The sequence below is a fragment of the Scaptodrosophila lebanonensis genome, unplaced genomic scaffold (assembly GCF_003285725.1).
Source record: "Scaptodrosophila lebanonensis strain 11010-0011.00,11010-0021.00 unplaced genomic scaffold, SlebRS2 tig00000113-arrow-arrow-pilon, whole genome shotgun sequence".
NCBI lineage: Eukaryota > Metazoa > Arthropoda > Insecta > Diptera > Drosophilidae > Scaptodrosophila > Scaptodrosophila lebanonensis.
In genome coordinates this window covers 1,368,446-1,392,285 of record NW_022060575.1, presented here as the reverse complement: position 1 = coordinate 1,392,285, position 23,840 = coordinate 1,368,446, and the positions used below count along the sequence as shown (strand labels likewise).

Sequence of the window (23,840 nt, the reverse complement as noted above, 5' to 3'; positions counted from 1 at the left end):
CATTGTTGTAATATATGCAAATGCGTGTTCGTGTTTCATATTTCGACTTCGTGCACAAGAAAACACGATAATAACACGATTAAAAACCAAATTGAAAAAAATGCCCTATTTATCCTGTCTACCAAATAACAATGCCTAATAATTGGAACCATTTATGAATTTATTTATTATTATTATTAGTTTTTCAGCATACTGAAAATAATGTTCGGTCGTGATTGTGTTTTGAAACGGACTGCTTCCATATGAAATTTTGGTCAATGAAGGATTTTATTTTATTTATGATATATGTATTTCTGAAGAACTCTTCACGAAGTTACAGGGCAATTAAAAATGTTAGCTAAATGTCGATTTTGACAGTTTTAATGACAGTTCTACCATAAACATATTTGTGTTAATGATTCGATAGTAATAGTCATCTGTATAGTAATATTTTTAAATCCATAAATTCCGTGATGGGCCGTGATTTACATACATATGTACATACATATGTATGTAGAAGTTAAAGATAAACGGCAAATGCCCATCTCTATCTATATGTATGCATGTAATATGTTGATACATACATATATGCGCAGCTGATCACAGCAATTCCTTTGTACATACATACACGTACGTACATACATACATATGTATGTATGTACAGCACTTTTTTAGCGCGTACATTTTGTTTTACATTTTCCAGCATTGTTCACGAAGTGAATGAAAGTGAAAATGAGTAAAAGTATGTTAAAGTAAAATTGTCGGTAAACAAATAATTATTAGATTCTTTTATTGTAGGACGTATAATTTACTTTGACGGCCGTGTGGCACCCATTAATTTGGAGTATAACGATCCAAAAATATATTCGCAATGCAAAAACTATGACCAAAGTGGCATTAGCTGTAATTGGCACGAGTTTAGGATAAACCACAATGGCCTGCTGAACTACTTGAAGGATTCCACGGAGACGATACTGAATATCCTGTTTGCCGCCGTTGACGGCGAGGAGTTCTATCCCGTGGCTTACCAGGTAAGCGAACCAATGCGCAATTTTCCGTTAATAGCTTCTTAAGCCATGTTCTTCCATTTCAAGGCAGGCACAAAATTTGATACATTCCTGGCACGTGCCTGCAGGCCAGCGTTGGACAAACTCTTTGCCCAAGGCCTAAAGCTGAGGGGTCCAAGTGGCGCTACTGTGCCAATTACCGTGCAATTCAACGTGGCCGCCTTTGAGCAGAACCAGATCAGCCCGCAAACGCTTATTTCGCAAGTGGTGAACCGTCTTATGGACAGCTTAGAGCAACATGGTGGCATCAGCAACATCCTCAATCTCAGGGACTTTTCCTCCAAGCACTATTTTAGGGATGTGGTCGTTCGTCTCTCCAACGCAGCCACTTTCACGCATCTGTGCAATGCAATCAATCAGAACGATCGTTTTTGTGCTGTGAATGGCCTTATATTGGCGAGCAATGGAATTCGTAGCCTGAAGCCGTTGCAAATCTTTGGAAGAGTGGAGTACGCTCTGCTCGATCTTAGTAATAATCGGGTAAGCCTTTGCAGTTTTTATATCCTACACTCGTACGATTAGAAGGTTGTATTAGGTTTGTGCAAAGTATGTACAGGCTGAAGGAAACATTTCCTACCGCATAAAGAATATATTCTTAATCAGTATGACGAGACGAATCGATCTAGACATGCTCGTGCGTCTGTCCGTCCGTCTGTACGAACGCCTGGATTTCGGAAACAGCTAAATGGACGTCAACCGAACTTGATATATACACGTTCGTAGTCCCTAGGCAATACAAGTTTATTTTATTTCATTGGCATCAATAGCACAGAGCCATAGCATCCTTATTGTACTGTGTATGTGCCGATGTGTTGAATGGCATCCTGCGTTGTGTTTAAAGTCCACTATCATGCTCTCTTCGGTTCCTTTGATTGGGTCGCCAAACTCAAGAAACTAAATTGGCTCGAGTTGATGATTCGTTTTATAAATACTTGTATTTGGTTGGCGTTGTAAATTACTAACAAATCTAAAAACTGTTGTTACTTATGTGTATCTCTCAGATAAGGTCTGTAAAGCAATTGTGCGAGGACTTGGCAAACATCAAGGCTAACGAGTTGAAGCTGGAAAATAACCCGATAATGAAAGAGATTGGCAAAAGTCCCGACTGCTTGAAACCTTTGATGTATAATTTCAAGTTGGTGGTAAGTAAATTCTGCTTACATGCTCATACTACAGAACAGATATCAGGCATTACTTGAATTTTCTTGCAGGACGGCGACCCGATTGACAAAATGTATAAGAACTATAACCCATTTATCCACGAAATAAATGTACAAACCAATGGGGAGCGCATCGACAAAACAAATATGCCCGCTCTCCAGCTATTTAAAGACAGCCCTGATTGGCATGCATTTATGGTGATAAGGCAATGACGCTTTGCTCACAGCTTGCTCATAATATATTTGCTTTTTAGATTCCCGATCCAAAGAGAGAGTTCAGCAAAGATGTGATATTTGATTACCTGTTCATTTCTGTAGACCAAACGCTCAGCGAGTTCTATCCCTGCTACTATATAGTAAGTATGAAGGATGTGCGCCGAAATCCAACTAAAACACTCTTCGCCTTGCAGTACCAGCAACAGGAACATCGCTTTCTTGTGCGTAACTGTTTCGATCAAATACACAATTTGGTGAATAACTGCAGTTTGGAGCTGAAAATACCGAATCTGGTGGATACGGATGATATGCCGCAGATCATTTATGATCGCTCCATTTCGTTTTATCTTCTGATGAATGTGTGCACATTCAAAAAGAGACACCTGGATGTCAACTCGACCATAGAAGAAGCACTTCAAAAGCGCTACAATGCCATGAACAGAGTGCTCGATTTAGAGCAATTCCAACAGGATGATACCTTAAAAAATGTCGTCGTTCACATGAGCTCCCCTAAAATTACGCATAATATTTTGACAATTGCGTCTCGCAAGTTTATCAGTAATTGTTCCGAAATACGTATGTGCAACAACAAGATTGTCAGCCTTTTAAGTGCACGCCCTCTGTCGTTATTAATTAGCCTGCAGGCTCTGGATCTGGGACATAATTGGATATCCGATCTAACCGATATTAAGTCGCTGAGAGTGTTGCATCTCAAGTCTTTGCGTTTACATGGAAATCGGCTTTGTAACGCATACCGCCTTCCTTGTGAGTACATCGCAGCCGTGAAGGAACATTTTCCTCATTTAACCAAATTGGATGGCGTCGATCTAGGCAGCAAACCTGGCCTGGCCCCTCAAAAAAATTTCCTGGTCAATACCGCTGCATATGAATTGGTGGGCCTGCTCTTTCTTAATACATTCCTTCGGGAATTTGAAAACCTGGATGATAGGTATAATCTAGAGAAATTCTATACGGATCATACCATCTTCACCATGACCTGCACTTGTACAGCAAATAGGGACACGTCGAGTACGCATAAAGCAGCTATTAACAAATTCACTGCGTACGCTCGCTGTGAAAAAATGCAGCCTGGGTCTGCCATCCATTTTGGCTGGGCGAACATTTTGCACATATATATGAAACTTCCTAATGTTAAACACGACTTTTCGTCCTTGCAAACGGATGTAATGCACTACGATTCAAAGTCGGCTGTAATATATGTGACAGGCGTGCTACGTGACGCTGAGCCAGAAAAGGCAAATGTACTGCAAGGGGAGCCTCTAATCCTGGCTTTCAGTCGGCAATTCATACTGAAGGTGGATGCTGAGGGCCAAGTAAGTCCATTGCATGTTTTTCCATTTTTAAATTTATTGATTGATTCACTACATTTGTGTCAAATTATCTTCAATATTTGGTGCCGGTATTAAAAAAGTCTACGTATCACAGGTAGTGAGCTATGATTAAGTTAAATGGAAACCGAAAGGCATAGGAACGAAAATGTTGCTTAAATAAAATATAATGGGGTAAAGGGATACTAGTTTGGGCGAATGTATGGAACACATAGAAGGAAGCGTGGTATATATAGTATATATATTCTTGATCAGGGCGGCAAGCCGAGTTAATATAGCCATGTCCGTCTGTCCGTCCGTATGAACGCAGGGATCTCGGAAAGTATAAGAGCCAGAATAACCTTGGTATCCAGATTCTGCTAAGTCCGATTTTAAGCGATTTTTCATAACTCCCGTAATTCTTTGAATTTCGAACTCAAATTTAGTAATTGCACCAAGTTTGTGGTTACGTATCCGTTTCGTTATGATAGGTCAATTATAAAGAATGTTATAGCCATAAATGTAATCTTTGCCGCAGCTGTTTTCGTTGTTGTTGCTGTTTGTTAACTTAATTCTGTACTTCACACATATGTTTCCACTTATGTACATACGTATGTACTGAATAATAGTTATTTAGTTAATTAAAATTTTCTTACATTTATTTTTAAAATTTTAAAAATAAAAATGTTTTCCTATTTTTGGAAGTGGGTACAGGGTATTTAAGAGCCTGCTCAAGTCTAGCATTCGTTTTTTGTTTTTAATATTATTATACCCTGTAAATGAAGGGTAAAAAGTGTAAATTTAGTTTGTGTAAAAGTATATACATTCCTAATCAGCATGACGACAGAGCTATGTCCGTCTATTCGTCCGTTCATCTATTTCCTTGAATGAATTCCTGGATTTCGGAAATGGCTCAGTCCAGATTGGTCATACTTGGTATGTAGACTCTTCATATCCCCAGGCAACACGAGTTTTGTTTTTATTTTTATTTCATCCCTTCCAAGAGTTCTCAGCGAAATAATTTCACTCTAGTAATACGCCCCCAAATTTTCATCTCTTTGCTTCTGCTATGGTTGCATATAGAAGTTTGTTTGGGAACAGGATATTTCACTGTCGGGCTAGGTCGACTGTAGCACTTTCTCTTATCTTGCATTTTAATATAATTTTAAAACATTATCTTACAGGGCATATGCGGCAGAGCCAGACGCTATAAAATCACAAATGAGCGCTTAAACATTATGAAAGCCTCGACAAAGCAAACTAAAACGTCTTTTAAGCTGGATGCTTACTTTAATAATGGAATGGATGTGAAGGATGAGGAAGAATCCGTCGATGTGAAGGAACACAAGCTGTTACTGTTTCAGGAAATCACAGGCCTATTGCAGGTGTGGTGCACCCGTTGTCTGGAAGATGCGAATTGGAATTTCGAAGAAGCTCTCAAAAATTTTCTAAAAATGGAGGCCAGCAACGAGCTGTCAGATAACTCCTTCCTATAGTTGACGTCAATCCTGACACAATACAAAATACATTCGCAGCTGTTTAATGACGCAGGCACACATACGGCGATTCAAGTTAATAGCAGTTGATATCAGTTAGATGTTCACAATTCATACCAAACTCTTAACGTATCGGGAATCTTTCGCGGAATAAGCTCTACAACGCTAGTGAGCTTGTCAAGTGCCTTAACTACTAAGTTGATAATATACATACATATATAATACATACAACGTGAGAGGCCTTTAGAGTTATCTTTAAAACGAACATTTAATAGGTCTGGCACAATATTTTCATGGAAATTTTGCAAGATTTTCCTTTTTCAATGAGAGTATATCAAGGCGAATTTTAAAAGATAATGTTATTTCGGGGTTAAACTGTCAAATATATGTATATTAGATTACAATTAATGTCTGATTTGTCTTTATACGTCTGAGTGTTTCTATTATTGTAGCGGTGTTCTAAAGCGTTATTGTTAGCTTATCAGTTGTCAATTGTTTATTTTAATAAATCGGTTTTGTACTTATAATCTCCGTACTGATATAGTTCACAAGCATTTCGATTTTAATTTCAAGTTTACTTGCCCCTAAATTAGACTACACGTCCTAGCCAAGGGTGTGCCTCTGATATTTGCTGCGCATTCTTGGTCTAAACACAAACACGCACCTGCCCACGCACCTAGGGTCATTTGTCAGCCACACGCGCCCTCATCGCCCGTACCTTGCGTGTGCATACTTGTATAAAATCTCTTATCGCCTGCATTTAAGCCTCAACTGCGCGCGCTCGCCTGCATAGCTGCCCGCCTGGGAAACACAAGAACAAAAGCGCTCTCTTTCTCGCTCTCTTCCACGGGCAGTGCTCGGGCTCGGCGTAAGCATAAACGCGCGTCGCTTTCAACTCGCTTAGCCAGTTTCGTTTCGAACGCTTTCGTGTGCGGTGCTGGCGGTTAAAGCAGCGCGCGTTTTCCACCGATTCAAAGTTGAATTGTATTGACACTGCGAAACGGTTAAGAACTTCTTGGCCGATATATTCAATTTCAAGTGCATTTCAAAAACTAAGTAGGTGCGTGTTTTCGTCTCTTGCTACCTATTTGTGTGTGTCCATGTGTGTCTGTGTTTGATTCTTTTAATATTTTTGTCTTGCTTGTGAAAACAATTTGTTGATAATTTATGCAGCTCGACATTAATTTATTGAGCGTTTAATGCAAAATAGTAGCATGGGAATATAAATAAACATTGCCTCATACATATTGATATATACATTTACATATTTACTTTAAAAATTATGCCAAGCTTGTGTCGAATTATTGTGTGAATTATATTTTACATTTTCAAAGAATCGAGCAAGAGTTGTTTTTATTTGAAAAATGTAGTTTTAAATAGAACACTTTAAGGGGAAAATGATTGGCTTATACTGCAATGTTTCAACAGCATTTGCAATATACTTATAATGTAATTTAATTGCTGTTTATTTATAAATTCTGCCGTCATAGAACAACGCGCCAAAATGAAAAACTGAAAACCTGTTTGCTTGCCTGATTTGTTATTAATTAGCAAGCCATAATTGTTATATAACTTTCGTGCAGTGTTTTTCTGTTATTGTATTTTTATTTGTCTACACCTTTTTGGCAGCGACACGACAACAAACAACAGCAACAACAAAATACCAGCACTCTTTCTGATGAGCTCAACAAAATGTTCACCAATATTATTCAGCTGGCCGGCTCGAAATGGCGCTGGCTTGAAAATGACAGCGAAGTCTAATTTTGCATATGAATGAAAATGGTTGAAATTTGAGTTGGGCAACATTAATCAGCTTTGGGAACATTTTTGGTTTTTCGTGTTCTTGCTTTGTTTTCACCAAGGCGGAGGAGGGGGATACGAGTATAATATGGCTACGCAGCGTGTGACTTTTAATGTGAGGCATTTTAAAAATTGGTACTGGCATGGGAGACTTGTTTGTTTAAGTATTTGTAAGTCGTCATGGCTAGACCCGCAGATTGTCCAAGATGTAAGACACGGACATTAACTTATCTTCACATTAGATATTATAAGTATTTTGAAAAGCCCAAGAAAAAATGGTTGACTATCAGTTCTCCTTCTTTTAATTCATATGAATTCACGGAAATTCAATTTTATTTTAAAAATTTCAAAATATTCCATAATTCTATCGACGTTTGATCAGATCACGTTACACTAGTTCCTAAAATATTGAAATAAACGCCGCATACATTTTTTCATTGCAATCAGATTCTAAGATCAACCAAATTGGAACACCAATTACATTAATTTTCAAATCATTTATAAAAATAAATGGGAATTTGTCAAATATAGCGGTCGTTGTGAATTTTTAGGGTTAAGGCGGAAATAAAATTATATTAAATTTTGTAAATACTAATTAAAATTGTATATTTCTCAATTGAAATAGGAGAAAGATCACTTATTCAAAATAGTTGAAAGCAGTAGATAAATAGTATTAAAAATAATTTGCAGGGTATATTTTTTACTTAAATATTAAAATAAAGAAAATATTTTAATAAATAAAATAAACGAACGGTGCAAAATACGGGTTCTTTATCTTAAAAGTAGTTAGAATTTGTACTTTTATTAATTTCAAGTACTTGACAAATCAGTTTTGAGTTACCTATTTAATTTGTTTTTCAACGCTAGAAAGGCCTTGAGATCCTTTTAGTAGCTTTTTCGCATCTCTCGTCATAACTGAATAAACACTTACCACTTATTGTTAATTAGGTTCGAATACTTATGAAGGCTAAGGTATAAGTTGGTACAACTACATAAGAGCAGTTAATCGTTGCTGGTTACTACACCGGCTATCTTGTTGGGTTCAACGAACCGTCCGTTTGTAATTTTCTCTGCTGACCGTAAAAAATTGCCAGAGTTTATTATTTGTTGCTGTTGTTTTGTGCTGTAATTTGTTGTTGTTTTTGGTTTTTGTTTTCATAGACAAGCAAGCAGGCAGAGAGGCAGTCAGTCAGCCAAGCAGTGAGGTAGCTTATTTAAATTGACAAACAAATAGGCGGAGATTGACGTAATTTTGTGGACAGAGACATTTTTGTGCTACATAGCTGAGATGTAGATCTATTGACAAGACTTGTATGTACATATCTACACACATGAACAGAAGGAAAAACAAAAAGTACCTAGTAATGTTAGTTCTAGCCTTTTATTATTGAAGCAATCAAGCAAATGACCGCAGTTTGAAACGCCTCGATCCAAGCCCTACGTTTGAAATTCTAGCGAGTTTCGCACGCCAGGCAATTCCCTTTTTAACTTTTTTTTTTGTTTTTGGCGGTTTTTGCATGTTGTGCTTGAGTAGCAATTAAAATAATTAGTTAGCCAGTAGCCAATTACAAAGTGAGCCCAGAGGCGCACTCAAATGAATTAACGAATTCACAAACGAAACAAACAGAGTCTAACAGAAATAAAACGTGACACAAAGGAGAGCAGCAGTGCGTGCTATAAAAATAAAATGAAAAAAATAAAGAAATTAATCTACACAGCGATTAAAAGGCTTTGTTTAAACGATAAGCCACAAACAAATCAGGTTAACAAGACAAAGCCAAGTTGGGTGTTGGGCAAATACTTTTTATTTTTACAATTGCTGAGCTCTAAAGTTCTCCCTCTAGCTCCCAACTCCCAAGTAGCTGCTCACAGATTTATGGCTTGGTGGCTTTTGGCAGCGGCACGCGACAACAACGACCAAGATTAACTCGACTGACTAAACTAATTAAAGCACGCTAATGTGCAGCTCATTAGAAGTGATGTGGCTGTGTGTTGCACGCATCAAGTGTGGCATTCATATGTGGCGTCCGTCCAAAAAAAAGCTTAAAGATCGCATAACTCTATGGGTCTGTTATAACCACCTTGTTTTTCCAGCCGCAGCTGTTTGTTGTTGTCATGTGTAAATGTTGACACTTCTGTGTGTGTGTGTGTGTGTGTGTATGAGTGTGTGTGTGCGTGTTGGCTGTGTGTTGTTACCCGTGCTACCGCTTGGCTTGAAAATGACTCGATGAAAAACGTCAACAACGGCGAGTCGAAACCGGTTTTACAGTTTTAGCGCGTTTACCTTTTGAGCCACATTTTCGGGCCCGGCCCAAATACTATACATGTGTTCTCTCAGCCTCTCCCTTTAGCGCTCTCTCGATCGCTTATGGAAAATTTGTGCATGTGAAAAGTATTTGAAAAAATTTGAAACTATTCAGGAGTATTTATAAGTAGGAAGAAATCCTGTTTGTTTGTTTGTTTTTACACATTAGGGCAAGTTATGTTTTCGAAAAGCATTAATGCATGGAAAGGTAGAAAATGTCACAAAAAAGCCTATAAGCCATTCTTGGGATTTTGGTTGTCGGTTGAACTATGCCTATTGAAAATCAACTAGTGAAGGATTTAAGCGTCTGTGGTAGTCAATTAAATAAAGAAAAGGCATTCTGCACTAATAAATTTTTGGCTAGCACCTGTAACAAATTTCAGGAACACGTTCATGATAAAACACAAACATTACCATATTTAGGATTTTAGAAATAAATTCTAAGTTTGCGTGTCTTTTTCATTCTCTTCTTTGAATTGTTGGTGTTCATGCGCGATCAAATTTAGAAATAAGTCCGATATTTAATAAAAATAAAAATAATAAAAAGGAAATGGTATTAGCAAAATATTGAAAAGAACACGTCGTCAAAAAATCATATACTTATGATTAGTAATACTAATTAATTTTACTTACCATAACATTATCTTGAGTTTCTTACAATCATCTGTAAATGAAAACAAATGAAGAGATAGCGTGGAATATGTTTTGCACCCAAATTATCAATAATATGAAAATATCCGTTGAAGCGATTCGTACAAAATGATATTTTTGATATGAGGACAGCATCAGTAATTGTTATTTTCGTTGCCTCGTTTATTTATTTGTCCAATATGTTTTTCAACTGGCAACTATTCGAAATAAATAGTGAAATTTGTCAAGAGAAGCGAAGAGATGGGAAAAACTGACCCCACCAGTCCCCGTATATTTGGCTGCGCTGCCAAAAGCATTTTCCCCAATGCTTTGAGCGTAGATAATGGCGCACTTAACCTTAGGAAAATGTTGATGCTGATGCTGTTTCTTCACAGATTCGCTTTTAAATAAGCAGTTTCTCGTACATACATATGCGAATATGTATGTACGAATATACGTCTACTCGTATAGTTTGGGAAATTGCCGAAAATAGCGTTTGATGTCAAATCATGCAGCCGGTGGAATAAGTTAAAAGTAATAATTTTAGAAAAACCCAAGCACAATGACAACGAGGAAAAGAAAAAGAGCAGAACATTTTTGTTCATTTAAAGTTTTCCACACGCTTGTGATGTTTGCCAAATATTTGGACTATTTCGAGTTTGTTGCGTGGTTCAGATCATAAAAACAAATTCTTTGTATTTTGGCTTCGAATACTTTACAACATGGACGGCCGTCGAAGCACCCATTCGAATATTGTGTAAGGAAATGGCTGTTTTGTCTGTTTATCTGTTTGTGCGTCTGTCCGTTTGTCTTCGGTATGGTGTGTGTGTGTGTGTGTGTGTGACGCCACCACGCCCTCAATGACTTAAGGTCAAGCAGCCACTGCTAGTCGGCTTAATTTTAAATATTTTATGTTGAGGCCAGACAACGTCTTCGGCATAAGGTTGCCCAAATATTCTATGACTTTTCCTTCTTCCCCTCTTTCTCCTCTCTCTCTCTCTCTGTCTTTCTCTATTTCTATGTACATGTGTCTCTCTCTCTCTCTCTCTCTTGGCGACCAAGTGATAAATTAAATGTCTAATTTTTTATTTGCGGCCGTCTATTGTGTTTTGTAATAGACGCCAAAGAGTTGATCATGAAGGCATGTTTTTTGGGCGTCTGTTTGTTTGTTAGCTGGTTGTTGGTTTTAATTAAAAATGCGCATTGTGTGTGTCGAGCAGACGGCGACGAATAATACTCCCTACTTCCTAAAGGGCAGCGTGTCGACTCTTGTCGTTCTGCATATTAACCAGGTTCCCCTTTTGAGATGTCTAGACCTCGTGTTCCGACAGTAATGGACGACAAAAAAAAAACAAATTATGTACTACGCAAGTGGCATAAGAATTGAGTGCGATTCTATACTCTCGTACATAAATCCATAAATATAGGCGGCCCGATGTGCTCACTTTTCGTTGACGTGTTTGGCATTAAGGCAAATTACACTTGTGTATGCTATTATGATAATTGGATGGCGTACAGCAACCAGCGAGTACCGCATGATAGCCGTCAGATCACTGCCTATCACTACCTGTTTTTCAATATTTCCCAATTCGACGCTAATTAAAATGCATGCAAAGGAAGTGCAAAGTAATTTCCAATGGCATGTGTGATATAATACAATTACAGTTGCAATTTCTCACTCTTAGCATGTCAGTGCAAATTGTCCAGATGGACAGGGCGATTAAAAACGCGACGAAGACGCGAGAAAAACATTGCCGCCAAAATTGATCGCGTGTACTTTCTATTTGATAACCCCCTCTGAACCGTTGCTCCACATTCTTGATTGGGTCGATTTTGTGGGGCATCTCTAGTGAAGCAATATATGCCTTAATTTAATGCTATCTAATTTTATAGTGAAAGTAATACAAACTAAATTTTTAAAATGCGTCGAATGCAAACAAACCAGAGCTTTAGTGGTCTGGCATTTGCCTATCCTATTAAATATAAATATGTGCTTTGTTCTTATTTTAACTTTTCTTTTATGCAAATAATTTGTAAGAAATTGATTTGTTTTATTGGACATTAACTAATTCGTCTATAAAGGATTTAAAAATTGCATACATCTGAATAATAAAAGGTAATAGAAATAATGTTTGCATTCATGTTGGCATTGAATTATGACACAAGTATAGCAAGTTTCACTTAATCTTTTTAAAAAAAATGTTCCTTCTAGTATTAAAATGTATAATAAGGTCATAAACTCTTTAAAGAACTCAATCACCAAAATGTTGTACCGAGTGGGGTGGAATTACATTAATACAGAAGGGAAGCCCATTAGAGTTGATTGTGTCGAATTTGTCTCCTAGTTTCTTCACCAAAAAATTACGTTTTAAGTAAATATAGGTCAGAAGTCATATAGTAAGGCCTTAGATAGGAGTCTAAAACAACATTTACTTTACTTACCTTCAGTTACTTTGGTACTTTGAAATGGATCTAGAGAATCTTAGAAAATGCTTTATTTAGGAATTTAACCCAAATCGGGGTCAGTGGCCAGTCTGTCAGTCTAAAAAACCATTAAGATGCGCAAAAAAGTTTATGATTTGAAATAAAATCTTACAAGCAAAAACAAATTATTACATAAATCATTTATATCTTACATTTATTTAATATTTTTTATTCTTTTTAAAATACGATGCCTCGTTGAAAAAATAAACGACTGTAGCATTGTAAGGTCAAATTTTGTTCATTCTTGAATAAAGGATTCTGTGATTCCTTCACCAATTTTTTATATTCTTTGAGAGATTTCAAAATTAGATTTTTGCTTATAGATAGCACTGGAATATCAATATTTTACTTCATGTTTTACAACATTTCTGGAGCATGTTTGAATACACAAGAATACTATAGATAACATCTCGCACCCGAGAAAATAAATAAACAGTAGTGGTTCCCATGGGCATAATTGTTGGAGGCATTATTTACGATAAAAGTGTTCCATTCACACTCCCAAGTTGAACGCACTATCGACACTGTTCGTTACGCGGCTGGCCACGCAATCTGTGCTCCAATTTGGAGCGCCAACAATTTATGTATTTAGATCGGCTGACTACAGGCAGGCAGGCAGGCAACCGCATAACAAATCAATTAAATGCCTTTGTCTATTAAGATGATTGATGTCATGTTATGCTTCACATTTGTGTTCTTTGATATTTTTTTTGGAAGCAACAGCATCAGCATCAGCAACCAAATGGCTCTGACTTTAGTGGATGGCTGCAAACGTCATTGAAAAATTAGTGAAATTTTATAGTTTTGTAATTCAAGCGCATAAATTTTGCAAATTCCAAGCAGCTGCTTAGCCCATAAAACTCATATGAAAATCTCTATTTGATTTATGATATGCTCCAAATAGCTCTGAAACGTGGCAATAGCCGAGACATCCAAATTACTACGCGAAAATTTAATGGAAACGCAAAACAATAACAACAACAAGCATTGAGGAAAATTCGCAAAAACGTCACGTACATAACGAAAGCGAAAAACATAAATATAAAACAAATACATAGTTATATTACGCCTGTGCCAACGAAATATATACCAACGAAATATTTACGCGATATGTGTTTTAAATCGCATAAATAAATTTATTAAACTATAATTAACAGTGGCGGCAGAATATCGCTAGAAATACCTCAGTATATAGTGTATGCACATATTTAAAAATACGTATACACATACTTGTATATACACGTATGTATAAGTATAGACTTCGAGTCACATATCGAGCTAAGTGCAGTCAATTTGGAATTTTAATTTTGCATTGAACAAACAAAAGTGGCAAGTGGCAGGCATTGGAAATACTAGCAAATGAAAAACAAAGGCAGGGCATTCAATTGCAGGGGCGTGTGAATTTTTCACTGACAATTACAGATAGAGAGCGCGCGCGCCCCCACGACTAAGGCCTAAGATACAAATACGATATGAAGCTAAGTAAGTATGTATGTACTCGTATGTATGTATCAAGCCCGTTTGTAATGCATCTGCAAATATACAAATATTCGCATCCATTAGATGCACGGTCGTTGGTGGCGCGTGACGTTTATTTGATGCAATTTGTATGCAACTATGCAGATACATTCACAATCAATTAAATAGGGACAGTAAATACCAATATATACGAGTATATATTTGAACATAATTATTTATAAATGTAGTACGAGTATGTTCCCATCTCCAGTTCGAAAGGCGTTTAAAAAGTAAAATAGAAAACAATCATTCAGGTGAAATTTGGAAGTGGAAAAGGGACAATATAGAAATGAACAGACTATTAATTAATTAATTAATGAAGTTTTCAGAAATTGGATGGGAAACATTTTTAAAAGGGCAAAGGAAATCAATCAAAAACGAAACATATCTAAAATATTTACTTATTCATAAAGTTGAGCTTTTACCTATAAAGTTGTTTTTAAACACAAAATTCATAATTAATACAACTAATTGGCTAACATATTTGGAGTTATTGTTCAACAGTACAGTATTGATGCTAAAAACTACTACTTTAACATAATATTAGCCCAATAGCAATGCAATTTTGTTGTCATTTTGTTTACACAGAAAAGAAAAGAAATAGTAAATGAAGCTGATCTTAAAATAGCTATTTTTTGCTGTTTGAGGGCTTTGGGGATTGGGGGCAGAAAAATAATTATATTATAAATCTTTTGAGATTCCATTATGTTAATTAAAACATAATACAGTTTTAGTACCCTCATTAGAGCCTTTATTATGTATACTTATTCATTCATCACTGCTTTTTTTTTTCATTAATTAAAAGCACAATTTTGTTTTGAAAGTAGGAACATAGCTATAAAAAGGGCTTTTTAATCAAGTTTATTATGCATGTTATTATGTTCTTACTTTCGAGAAAAATATAATTATTTACATTACAAATGTTAATTTCATTAAAATAAATAATAGTGTTGGTCGAATTCATTCATTTAAAGAGATGAGTTCACTGGAAAAGAATAAGATAAAATGTTATCTTTGTCTGCTTCAAAAGCAATTGACCTCCTAAACTCCTTGGTCATGGGCCGCGAATTACCCTACTCTTCCTGTACTAATATCTTATATTTTATTAGAATTCTCTTTTTTGCCAATTTCGCAATTTGGCATTTATAGTCACCATTTGATACACTCAAGTACTGCAAATCCCTCAGATATGACTGTAAAATTCTCAATATGTAATTCCCATACAAGTATGTTCAGAAATAAACAAGTTTCTGATAGAAAAACTATTTTAAAATCACATCGCTTCTTTGACAGTTATACTTGTATGGTTAAGAGATCTGTTATAGGCGGTCTATTAACATCAAAAAGAAGCCTCAGTGCAATGTTTCAACGATGGCTTTAAAAGAAGTAACTGAAGCAGACAGATGAACAACACGATTTGGATTCCACTTGCCATGCCGATCGTACTTACTATATGTGTCTATAACATGTAGTCTACCATTTTTCTTCAGGGTATTATAAGCTAACATACCAAAGGTAATATACATACCTTTTTACATTTCAGTGAAGGATATAAAAAGTGACACCTATTTTCTATTTAAATAACTTGGCAGATTTGTGTCGCCAAGGGCTTGTTATACAAATTTTTCAAATCATATATCTATTAAATACTTAATTCTATAAACCAAAATAAGCTTGGCCTGAACTAGACAAGAAATATTTAATTACTATATTTAAGTCGAGATATAAGTTTATTTCTTTTAGTTTTAGGAAAAGTGCTGCGTGTGTCTATTCAACTGATTGCGATAGTACACTAAGCTTGCACTTGAAACTTGCGTAGCTGTGTGCATAAATAAAATGCGTGCCGTTTGGCTTTTAATTTGCAAAACCGCAACGATGACACTGTCGTCGCGTTGTCGACAATGTCTCTGGCCTTGACAGAAACGGCTGGCAATTGAGCAGAGAGCCGCCTGTTGATTGTCTCTGCATAAGCGGTAAATTGCTTTAAAGGCTAATTGCGTGCCTGTTGCCTTTGGCACACATTTTGTATCTGACAGACACATACTCTCGCTCGCTCTCGTTCTGCTTATTTGTTTGGCTTGCGTTTTAGCTGCTTGACCTTTGCTGCCTGCCACAAGTGACAGCCCTCGATGACGTCACAGGTGGCGCTGAAATCTTATGCAATGCATGCATTATATGGTCGAAGTCGGCCCGCCTCCTACACCGGCTCCAGCCTATCCAAAGATATAATGGATTGTTGTAAACAAAGTTGGAAATGAGGCTGCCCCGGCTGGTGCAATGTCTGCCGTCCAGTATGGCCTGGTCGGTCTGGCCGGACCGATTATATGGCGGGTAGAGCGGCACAGATGTGCCACCATTTCGCCTATTTATAGTTGCCGCATTTACGGATTAGTTGCCTTATTTGTTGTTTTAAATTTTATGCCCCGGTTTGTTTTGCTTTTTCTATTACCGCTGTGATTGTTGACTGGGTGCGAATGGGTTTGAATTATTTATTGTTTTTACTTTTAGTTTTTTTTTCTCGTGTTGCTTTTTCCGAATGTGCGCGAGACAAAAATGCATCTTACCACAATAAATACATGATCGTTAATATTTGATTCAAGAGATGTTTAGTAGAGTAGAGTAAAAAGCTGCTGTCAATCATCCAAAATGTGGGCTGCTACTTTTCCTCTTCTTCCTTGGGAAACTTGGTGTTGTAGATTGGCAAATACTTTGCCACTACCTTCCAATCGGTATAATAAACCAGAGCCATTCCAGCTGCCAAGCCGAACACAGCGGCCGATGGCAAACTGTAAGAGAAACGTAATTTTAATAAAGATGGGCATATTACGGTAATACAATATTTTGCACGCAAACTCGTCGATTTTAGCAACTGATTAAGCCTTCTTAAGTGTTTGAGGAATTCAACAAATGTACATGCAATATATATCCTTTTGAAGTGATGTATTTGAAAGTATATTTCACTCACAAAGATATGGCAATTTGCTTATGTTTCTTGCCCACTGGCAAACGCTGCATTATTTTTTTAATGCTCATTTTGTTTCGTTTCCACACTTCAAAATGGCCAGGATTTCAGAGATAACATAAACTAGAGTGGATGCTGTGTAAAAAAAAAAATTACAATTATGGGTGGGTAAAAGGTTAAATAAGAGTCGCTGTGTGTTTCCAATATTCATCATAAATCAATCTTTGCACTATATCTTTGACTTGAAATTTATTTGGGCGTGGATCAATTGCATCGAGATTTGCTTTTGTAGGAACACATGCCTTAAGAAACTCTATTTGCAATACTCACGAGGACGCGCAAATATCCTTTTTACTTTGCATTTTTCCTTACCTTTTGACTTTGTTCAAAAATTTGTCGATTTATTCAAATATATCTTTATAAGAGCTTCCAAAAACGAAGATAAAGAAATTGTTGTCAAGGCCAGCTGGGCAGCTGTTTAATTGTTCTCCACTCACGACTTAATTGTACATGATTTTATGAACAGCATACAAGCGCCGGCATAATATCTTGATATCAGTCAAAGTCTCAAGTTACTTATACGAGTACGAGTAGAACGGCGAACCCTATCAATTAAAATGTAATCAACAAATGAGCGACTATTGTGTGCGCATTAAGAGACCATCTTGGGGGAACGCCTGAGCGGTGGGTGGGGATGTGCACATGAATTTGATGATAAATCAATTTAGTGAGCGTTTAATGCGGGCGCATCAAAATGGCCATATAAACCGTATACTGGCACAAATCAAATAGCTTTGGACGTGATGACCGGACGCTGGCGTGTGGAACGACTTGCAGCTGTTTGTCCGACCAACTGCGAACGTACCTTGACCCATTTGTGGGTCAATTTGATGACTAAGGGCAGCTGGCAAGAAATGCAGCAATTTGTCAAGCGAGCGCGAAAATCCCACAAAATCATTAGCCTAATTTTAGGCGCCGCATACACTATACACGTATAGTATGTGTATGAGATAGACAAGATAAAGGGAACGAGAAAGAGAAAGTCATATGCAAATGGGTGGATGTTTGTGTGAGCGAGCATTTTCTTCGCCTTAATTTGTTCGATTTTCGAGCCACGCATGTCGGTAGAACTCAGCCCTATCAGTGCTGGCGGGGCGCACGGGTTCTACTTTTATTGTCTTGGCGGACGTTAACTCCTTGCAGACGCCAGCAAAGCAATTTAAATGGCCACACCCTTGGCACCCTACATATGACACTCACCGTGGCCATTACGGCACGTCAATATGCAGGCGAATGGACAGGCGAACAGCTCAAGGATACTTTTGTACAAACATACATAACTCGAAAGGCTGGGCCACTCTGATTTTAACCACGTTCTTCTTCTTCTAATTCTTTGCAGCCATGCGATTTTTACTGCTCTGCGCGCTGTTGGCGCTGCATGGACTGGTGAGTGCTCAGGAAGATTATTGCTTTGGCAAGGATCAGGAGCGCACGCAGACTCGTCAATTCACTTCGAAGACGGCCTATCAGATCATCAAGGGCACCAACATCGACAAGCAATATCAGGTGCCAAAGTGTGAGCCCATAAAAATGTGGATTTTCCACAGACATGGTACACGGCTGCCCACGCCGAGCACAATTGAGGCAGCCCCTCGGCTAGAGGAGGTAGGCTTAATATATTTACTACCTGTCGAGCTGCGGTGTAATCTCTTTTTCATCTTTTACAGCTGCGCGATTTAATTGTGAAAAATTATCGTGTGCTGCGAACGCAGCCCGATACAAATGCTTTATGTAAAGAGGATCAGTTTGGCATCCAGATGTGGAGGTGGAATAGCAGCATCACCGTGGACATTGAGGAGCATTTGACCAGGCAGGGCTATGAGGACTTGCGGGGCACTGCCAAGCTCTATCAGCGCTACTACCCTCAAGTGCTCACCAAAAACTACAATGACACGTACTACTTAGTAAGTAATCTATCAATTAGTACAATGCCTTAAAGAGATTGAAATAATTTTTTCAATATTCCTTAAATGTTCTTGGCTTTTGTTTTCTTCTTTCGACTAAAAAGAGTAGCAATATATTAAAATTTTGACTTTATAGCAAAGTCCACAGAAGTCAGGGTTTCAGTTCAGTCCTTCGCGTGAGATATATAATCAGGCATTATAATTTAGCGTCAATATCATGGTAAATTAAAAATGTTCAAACTTATCAGCATTTTATAAATTTATGTAACATCTATATGGCATATGTAATATTTAATTCCGGTAAAAGGAATTAGTTACAAAAACCTTTGTCGCAAATGTGCTCCTTAATGATTTATGCATTCAAAAACAGTAGGATAAGATAAGCAGGTTGTATCTGATTATCTCATCGGCACATAAGTTGACAGAACTTCACAGGAAGTCGGTGTATTCTTTGAAATTACACACACAGCACGAAAATCCTGACAACTTCAAAGTAAAGTATATAAATATATTTTAATTAGTAAATTCAAATAAAAACATTTAAATTAATTTCGAATTTGATTCTAATTTCTAGCAACGATATCAGTGATAAAATGTATCTGATGATATTTAATATGATGATTTTATGAATTATCTCCCTACAATGAGTGTCGAAAAACAAACCTTTAAGAAAATATTTAGCGCGTTAGCTTTAAAACTGTAGAAAGTACATACAAATGTAGCAAGAACAACTATATAGCAGTATATGGAACTTACAAGTTTCTATCTTTTCACAGTTCCGCCACACCGACACTCAACGTACTACTGAAAGTTTCAAGGCCTTTGCTGAGGGTTTGTTTGGTGAGAACAATCCTGCACATGCGGTTGACATTCCTGATGAGGATCTGCTGCTGCGTCCTTACGACTACTGCACTGCGTACAAGGAGCAAAACTATAAAGGACCGGACTCTGACAGCTACAAGTATCGACAGTCTGCACTATGGAACAACACACTAACTGATATATCTAGACGCTTGGGGTAGGTATTGATAATAAGCTTGATACGTTTTCTTGCTAATACTTGTTTTTAATGTGGTTCGTTACAGATTCCAATACACTTTGTCTGCTGACGATATTTTGCTTATGTACGATATGTGTCGCTACGAGCAGGCATGGCAGGTGGATCGCACAAGCGTCTGGTGTGCCGCCTTCCTGCCCGAACAGGTTACAGTGCTTGAGTACGAGGACGATCTGAAGTACTACTACAAGTCCGGCTATGGCTACGAAGATAATTCGCGACTGAACTGCCGTGCCGTAAAGGATATGCTGAGCCATCTGAGCAGCCCCGCTTCGCCACATGTGGTCGCCTATTTTGGACACTCGACTGGCCTGCAAACTTTAATCACCGCATTGGGCATTAATAAGGACGATCTGCAGCTAAAGGCGGACAACTACAATAGCTTGACAAGTCGTCGCTGGAAGACAAGCAACATTGATCCGTTTGCAGGAAACTTTGTGGCCGTCAAATATGCTTGTCCCACCGACCTTGAAAAGGAGAAGGTTGTGTTCTTCCTCAATCAGAATGCCGTGCAGCTCGACTGGTGCAATGTAGGCTTGTGCAATTGGTCCGAGGTTCAGCAGCGCTACAAGAATCTGGCTGATGCCAACTGTGATGAATACTACTGCCGTTCTAGTGCTGCTAAGATTGCGACGCATGCGTCGTTGTTGATCGCTGCCATTGTTTACTTAATGCACTAATGCACCAAATGATAACAAAAGCAGTTAAGTCTTTGCGTTCTAGTTTAGTTTAATTTTTAAATAAATGTACAAAGTCCGTACCAAAATGGCGAAGATGCATTAAGACAGAGACAGACCTATTGGCAGGCCACGAGGAAACAGCGCCAGCTGTAGAAGTGATGAGAAGGAAATGGAAGGCGTGAGGAAGTATTTTTCAATAAACATACGGTATATGCATTGTTTATACTCGTATTTACAAAAGCACAAGCAAACAAACACAACGATTTAGTCAATACGCGCAGCTACAAATGCAAACATTTTATGTCCATTAACTTTTTGCTATATTTAATAAAACAAAGTCTTACATTTTTCTTACATTCTAATTAAACGAAAACTAATAAAAGTCCAATAGTCGTCGAATAGCTTTATAAATACTTATATAAAACAAATATTTTAATTAAATATTGAATAAATATTTCTAATGAATGTTGATTTATTCATAACTGTTTGGGCATCCCCGGCGCTGACGGCCACGGAAATGAATTTAATTTGATTCATTTCCATTTAATAAAATAAGTCCATGGAATTGTACATTCGAGTACATATGTATTGACTGGCTATCAGTTCTCTTATATTCTATTCTCCATTAGGAATTGAATATTTAAGCAATGGGTAAGGTGGGATCTGCGAATATGTTGCAACTTCACAGTGTTTCTGAATGCACTTAAAAAACTTCTTCACTGTTAAAGTGCATGAGATTTGAAGATATTTATTTTCAATATGTTCTTAAAATAACCGCTTGTCAGGTTCTTCAATTGTATGCATTTCTTTAGTTGATTACATACAAGTTATTAACGTTAGAAACAATATATATGGGAATTTAAAATAAGAATAACTTTAGTTTAATTCTGTGCTCTTGTCCACCCTCACTTCTCTTCGACGACTCAAACGGCACCATACTTTCCATACTAATTCTTGACCCGTCGAAATAAAGGAGCACAAAGGAAAGTGAAAGGAAAAAGTGTCTTTAGGGTCAATTTCAATGATGTATTTCCAATATAGGATATACTCGTACATAGGTATTTAAGGGGGCAAGTTTCTTATTGCATTTTTTGAGCTGCACGGATAAGGGTATAGCCACTAACCAGTGAATCGTTAGTGGTGTAACGGAGTTTTGCAATTTACCACTTGGTAAGCGAAAGCTCACCACATGGTGGCCAAATTGGATCTACCATGTGGTAAATTGGTTGCAGATTATTACCGCTAGGTGGCTACTCGCAATTTTTAATGTTTTACTTTAAATGCCACAACAATAAAATGGATAATAAATAGTATATAGTTACAACAGCATGGAGATTTTCTACAAATTCCTTATTTAATAAATTATAAGTACGTATGTACACTTATAGTACGAGTTTAACATAGAATTTCAATTATATTACCTATTTCGTCCAGTTTAAGCAAATAGGTAGCTAAATATATATGAAGGTTCTCATAATTTATTTATACATACGACAATTTGCACGAGCAATGTGTTCACATAATTACATGATTGTTGTATACTGTGGTGCCTATTGTGCAATTTCTTGTTGTCTTACTGAAAATCCCTCACCGATTGAGTAACATTCGACCATGGTTTGGTCGAGATATCGAGATATGGTTTGGGATTTGTGTATTTATAACTCAATCCCATGCACACCACACTTACACAAATACAACTGGAATTAATAAGAAATTAATTACATATGGTCTTAATACACCCATACACACACCCACTGAAGCACACAAACAGACATTGGGGGTCAGATTATGATTGTGTGCGAAATGCGTTGGCGCCTGTTACTGCTCCCGGCTTCCGGCTTCATGACTCCATCTTCCATTTGCTGTGCTGGTTGAATCGCATTTGGCGCGTGTCGCACTCATCATGACAGTCTACATGTATGTATGTATGTGGTATGCTCGCTTTAAAATTCAAGTTGACAAATCCTTTGGCGTAAAAACGCTGCTGCCGTTGCTGCGACGACACCTTTAGTGTTTTTTCTGGCATCTTCCATTTTTAGAGTGCCCAACTTTTATGTGCCGTCACGTGTTTCCTGTTAAATACTCTAATGATGGGTATTAGCCCGAACTAAGTGGCACTCATAAGTGCCGCACACGCACCTGACTTTGGCGTCCTGCGCCACCTTTGACATCAAAATTTACGCAATATGCGTTTATTTTTTATTTCACTTCGTCGACTACAACGCCCTGTTCCAAATGTGGGCAAGCAGGTGACTGTATGCCTGTTGTGCCTGAATGCCAAGGTAACCCAGTGAAAGGCCATGCACAAACACGCGAGTATACGCCCATAGTTCACAAACAGCTTCCAGTCAAAGTCAAATTCCACGTAATCGTACGTGCGTCTGTCTGCCTGATGCCCACGAGTACGCGTTTGTATCTGAGTGTGTGTCGGTCTCGATGCAGTCTATAGTGCTTTATAGTTACTTAGAAGTGGTTCGTTGGCGCCATATTTGCCAGGCCCACTGTGTACGTGTTTATATGCCCAAAGCTGGTTGTTATCTTTGGCTCGAAGTCTACGATCCACTTTTGTGGCCTTTTACCTAAACTGACGGTCCCTGCCTGTCCCATCCCTTTTGATAAAACCAAAACCAAAAAAAAATGGGGAAAAGAAAACTTGCCCATTTTTGCAGAGTTTTCATTACGTTTTGATGTGTGCATAGTTCTGTCGAGGGTTAACTTAATGCCTCGCTCATTTGTACAGTTCTGAGCTATGAATAACCAATGTTTAACCAAGCGCTGCTGCAAATGAAAGTTTTGAAACAGTGTCCCTGGCCTGAGGCTGCTTAAAGCGTGTGCGGTGTGCTTGTTTTTCTGTAAAAACGGGAGCGAGATACTTACATTACTTACAAAGGGCTTAGGCAAAGGGCCAACAGGTAAGTTTACGTGTTGCACAACCGCATAAATCACAATGTTCTAGATTGTTTTAAAACCGATTAGGCACTCATATTAGAAGAATATACTTTTGTTTCATATGATCATAACTAAGTCTTAACAACAGGTCGCGTTAAGCACGAACTGAAAATTCGGCAGCCCTACTGAATGTTAACAAGTTCTCATAACAAAATATATAGTATTAGTAAGGTAATTTTTTGTTAGTGTTTTGTGCGAGTACTTTCGTTAAATTTAAATCGAAAATGTTAATTTGACTCATTACT

The 23,840-nt window shown here is 37.5% G+C and overlaps 3 protein-coding genes across 4 annotated transcripts; 2 read left to right on the top strand and 1 right to left on the bottom strand.

The window, feature by feature from the left end:
- The first annotated feature begins 668 nt into the window (after positions 1–668).
- LOC115628294 (nuclear RNA export factor 2) lies at positions 669–5,689 on the top strand. Its single transcript, XM_030524340.1, has 8 exons — positions 669–721; positions 778–1,010; positions 1,074–1,526; positions 2,048–2,188; positions 2,258–2,404; positions 2,461–2,562; positions 2,617–3,756; positions 4,935–5,689. Exons 1-8 carry the CDS (start codon positions 700–702, stop codon positions 5,244–5,246), a joined length of 2,550 nt encoding a protein of 849 aa, XP_030380200.1. The 5' UTR covers positions 669–699; the 3' UTR covers positions 5,247–5,689.
- A 162-nt stretch (positions 5,690–5,851) lies between these two features.
- LOC115628295 (multiple inositol polyphosphate phosphatase 1) lies at positions 5,852–20,889 on the top strand. Of its 2 annotated transcripts, none has more exons than XM_030524343.1 (5): positions 5,852–6,302; positions 18,345–18,610; positions 18,673–18,909; positions 19,686–19,927; positions 19,995–20,889. In XM_030524343.1, the coding sequence occupies exons 2-5, from the start codon at positions 18,347–18,349 to the stop codon at positions 20,644–20,646; spliced, it is 1,395 nt and encodes a 464-aa protein (XP_030380203.1). In that variant the 5' UTR covers positions 5,852–6,302; positions 18,345–18,346; the 3' UTR covers positions 20,647–20,889. The 2 variants fall into 2 exon arrangements, with proteins under 2 accessions (XP_030380203.1, XP_030380202.1); XM_030524342.1 differs by having other exon boundaries at positions 5,855–6,306.
- Positions 16,459–17,035, bottom strand: LOC115628296. Its single transcript, XM_030524344.1, has 2 exons — positions 16,949–17,035; positions 16,459–16,769 (listed from the first exon to the last, which is right to left on the bottom strand). Exons 1-2 carry the CDS (start codon positions 17,014–17,016, stop codon positions 16,640–16,642), a joined length of 198 nt encoding a protein of 65 aa, XP_030380204.1. The 5' UTR covers positions 17,017–17,035; the 3' UTR covers positions 16,459–16,639.
- Positions 20,890–23,840: the final 2,951 nt, after the last annotated feature.

Bases quoted from the DNA above. Each gene is read 5' to 3' on its own strand.
- LOC115628295 (XM_030524343.1), top strand. From the start codon at position 18,347: ATGCGATTTTTACTGCTCTGCGCGCTGTTGGCGCTGCATGGACTGGTG. The intron at 18,611-18,672 runs GTAGGCTTAATA...CATCTTTTACAG, and splicing joins CAGCCCCTCGGCTAGAGGAG to CTGCGCGATTTAATTGTGAA. The intron at 18,910-19,685 runs GTAAGTAATCTA...ATCTTTTCACAG, and splicing joins ACAATGACACGTACTACTTA to TTCCGCCACACCGACACTCA.
- LOC115628296 (XM_030524344.1), bottom strand. From the start codon at position 17,016: ATGAGCATTAAAAAAATAATGCAGCGTTTGCCAGTGGGCAAGAAACAT. The intron at 16,770-16,948 runs GTGAGTGAAATA...TTTCTCTTACAG, and splicing joins AAGCAAATTGCCATATCTTT to TTTGCCATCGGCCGCTGTGT.
- LOC115628294 (XM_030524340.1), top strand. From the start codon at position 700: ATGAAAGTGAAAATGAGTAAAA. The intron at 722-777 runs GTATGTTAAAGT...CTTTTATTGTAG, and splicing joins GAAAGTGAAAATGAGTAAAA to GACGTATAATTTACTTTGAC. The intron at 2,563-2,616 runs GTAAGTATGAAG...TTCGCCTTGCAG, and splicing joins TCTATCCCTGCTACTATATA to TACCAGCAACAGGAACATCG.